Here is a 3,238-nt window from a genome sequence, read left to right as displayed (position 1 = left end):
GTGTGAAGGTGTGTGTGTGTGTGAAGGTGGCCAGGTGAGCGGGCGCTGCTCAGGGGGAACTGGCTTGTTTTTAATGGGTCTGGGGTCATTGTCCTTTGGGCATCTGGACAGTCCCTCCCCTGGGTCCTCAGGGTTGCCATCCTCTGTCCCTTTAGAGTGCGAAGGGGAGTGTCCTCATGAGTGGACAGGCCTGGTCCCAGACAGGACAAGGCCAGGCAGAGCCACCTTGCCTGAGGGAGGGTGAGAGACTTGACCTCAGACCAGGAGGGCCTGTCCCCACACCATGGGCCAGGCACACCTCCTGCGTGGGCACAGAGCCACCACATGGAGCCCTTGAGGGTCCCAGCGCGTGGGGTACTCAGGAGACAAGGACACACTGTCCCACAGAGTGGACTCGTACAGAGTGGGAACCTGGGAGCTCATATCCTGAGGGGCTTCTCCTGTCCCCTGTTCGCACTGCCAGCCTGGAGGAGCTGCTGGCTGGGGGAGGGTGCGGAGGAGCGGCCCTCCGTTCACAAAGCCCCTGCCCCTTTCCGGGCGGTGGCACAGACCCACCGGGTCTGGGCGCCCCCCAAGTGGTGACAGCCCGCCTCAGATGCCAGCCTGAGCTCTGCCTCGGAAAGAACCATGACAGCGTCGCGGGGTCCCAGGGCAGTGCTGGGTGCTTTATTTCATGCCGGGTGCCCGGGGGGTATGTACACAGGAAGGGGGAGGCCTCGCTGGGGTGCCGGGCGCGTCGCTCATTTACCCGGAGTGTGGGAGCTGGATTTCTGGGTGTAGTGATTGTGCAGAGCCTCGTGCATCACCGTACACATGAAGTCTTGTCCTCGCTGCCACCTGCTCTTCTCCACGGTGAGCTTGCTGTACAGGAAGAAGGACCCGTCGGCATCCAGCTGGGCCGGGGTCGTTTGGTACTTGGCCTCGGGCTCTGGCTGCTCGTTGCTCTCCCACTCCACGTTGATGTCAGACGGGTAGAAGCCTTTGACCAGGCAGGTCACGCTGACCACGTTCTTGGCCAGCTCATCTGGGTGTGGGTTCAGGACGTATACGTGCGGCTCCCGGATCGGCCCTGTAAAATGGGGACAGCACCGATGGTCACTCCCAGGTGGAGGGCCGGCCCCCCGCCACCCCTCCCCCACCTGCCCGCTGCCGCACCTTTGGCCTTTGTGATGGTCCTCTCGATGGGGGCTGGGAGGGCCTTGCTGTTGACCTTGCACTTGAACTGCTTGCCGTTCAGCCAGTCCTGGTGCAGGATCGGGAGGACGCTGACGATGCGGTAGGTGCTGTTGAACTGTTCCTCCGGGTCCTTCGTCTTGCCCATGTTCACCTGCTTGCCGTCCACATACCAGGAGAACTTGACGTTGGTGTCATCCTGGCTCACGTCCACCACTACACAGGTGACCTCGGGCGTCCGGGTGATCATGAGGGTGTCCCTGGCTTTCGGGGGGAAGATGAAGACCGAGGGTCCTCCCAGGAGATCGGGAGCTGGTGCAGGAGACATGGGGGTTGAGGGTCAGCACCCAGGCAGGCCCTTCCTGGGCAATTGACCCCCGGGCCACGCTGGGGTGCAGGCCACCGCCTTGGACGGCTGTCTCACCTGGGCAGGGGTTGCCGCTGGGGCCGCTGGGGCCGCTGGGGCCGCTGGGGCCGCCGGGGCCGCCTCTGTTGTCTCTGCTGTCGCTGCAAGTGTATTCCGCAGATACTGCAGAGAGAACAGCCTGGGGGTCACTGGGGGGTCCTGGGGGTTACCGGGGCCTGGGGTGATGGCCCTGGAGTGAGCTTAAGTGAGAGCCAGGGTTTGGCAGGTGTGGGCCCAGAGGCTGGGGTAGGAGTGTCCAGCCCGTGCCCACCCTGGGGCTGGTGGAAACACCCAGAGAACCGCCATCCCAAACGTGAGAGGCCTTCAGGTTGGGGAGAGCAACGGGGACCGCCCTCTGCCTGGGGCTGGGGCGGCCGCCCCACTGACCGCTGCCGTGTGGTTTGCGTTCTCACCGATCTTGTCCACCTTGGTCTTGCTGGCCGGGTGGGCTACGTTGCAGGTGTAGGTCTGGCCGGATGAGCTGCTTCTGGGCACTGTCACCATGCTGCTCTGAGAGTAGAGCCCCGAGGAGTGCAGGGACGATGGGAAGGTATACACGCCTCTGGACAGGGCGCCCGAGTTCCAAGAGACGGTCACCGGCTCGGGGAAGAAGCCAGAGACCAGGCAGGCCAAGGAGATCGTGGATTCGGATGAAGCCTCTTTTGGCGGGGACAGAGCGAAGACCGACGGGGCCGTGGTGGTGGCTGCAAGAGAGGAGGCCGCGTGACTGCCAGGGCCGCGCCGCAGCACAGGTCTGGGCGGGGGTCAGGGGCTCGGGCGTGGAGCAGCGCTGAGCCCGGCGCCCGCGACCGCTGTGCTTCTGTGAGTCTGCAGACCAGCTGCCCGTGTGGCTCTCTGCCACTTAGGGCCTCGTGCCTTGCGGCCATGGGCGCTGGCCTCGTCAGCCCAGTCAGTGCTGGACGACCGCCTGGACGAGAACCCTCCCCGACCCCAGCCTATTGTCCCCACTGAGCCGTCTGTCGTCTGAGTCGTGGCTGGTGGCCCTGCTTCTGGCTGACTCCCAGCGGGCCCTGAGCCCACTGTCCTGTAAGCCCGGTTTGGCTCCATCGGGCTCAGCAGGCCTCTCGTCTAGCGTGACGGGGCTCCGCTACCCGCCGCCCATGCTGCTCCCAGCCCCTCGGCGCAGCGCCTGCTGTCCGCCCTGAAGCCGAGGCAGCCGGTGCTGGTCGCCGTCCCTGCCCTGGACCCCGGCCCTGGGAGCCTCCCCTTCGGCCAGCCCCCGGGGGCCCGCTGATGCCCAGCCACCCCTGCCCTCCTTCGTCCTCACTGCTGGGCCCGGCCAGCGCTCTCCTGCTCCTCCTCCTGTCCTGCATGGCCCACGCCTCCTGCCCGGCCCCTCCTGTCCTGCATGGCCAGCGCCCCAGGCTAGGTGTGGGCCAGGGTGCAACGCCTCCCTGCTCAGGCGCGGCCCCCACCTCCCTGTCCCCCTCCCACCGACGGCCCAGGCTGAAACGCGGCTCAGACCCGGACGGGCCCTCCTGCTTCCCTCGGCTGGGTCCAGGGGCCTCTGCCACCCCTCCCCGAGATGGCACGTCCACCCCTCCTGTCCCACGTCCCCGCAGGCCCCTACGACAGGACTGGTGCCCCTGGTCTCCTTGGGGATACCTCTGCCCCGTCAGCCCAAGGGCCTTCCCTGCC

General features: G+C 66.4%; 1 gene segment (V, D, J or C); it reads right to left on the bottom strand.

Moving 5' to 3' along the window:
- Window positions 1–636: 636 nt before the first annotated feature.
- Window positions 637–2,950, bottom strand: LOC120581831 (immunoglobulin heavy constant gamma 4-like). The segment is given in 5 exon segments: window positions 637–1,069; window positions 1,156–1,485; window positions 1,598–1,702; window positions 1,993–2,333; window positions 2,868–2,950. Coding segments are annotated over 5 exon segments (1,188 nt in total).
- Between the last annotated feature and the right edge of the window lie 288 nt (window positions 2,951–3,238).

The sequence above is a fragment of the Pteropus medius genome, unplaced genomic scaffold (genome assembly GCF_902729225.1).
Source record: "Pteropus medius unplaced genomic scaffold, Ma_sr-lr_union100, whole genome shotgun sequence".
Classification (NCBI taxonomy): domain Eukaryota; kingdom Metazoa; phylum Chordata; class Mammalia; order Chiroptera; family Pteropodidae; genus Pteropus; species Pteropus medius.
This window is presented reverse-complemented; position numbering and strand designations above follow the sequence as displayed.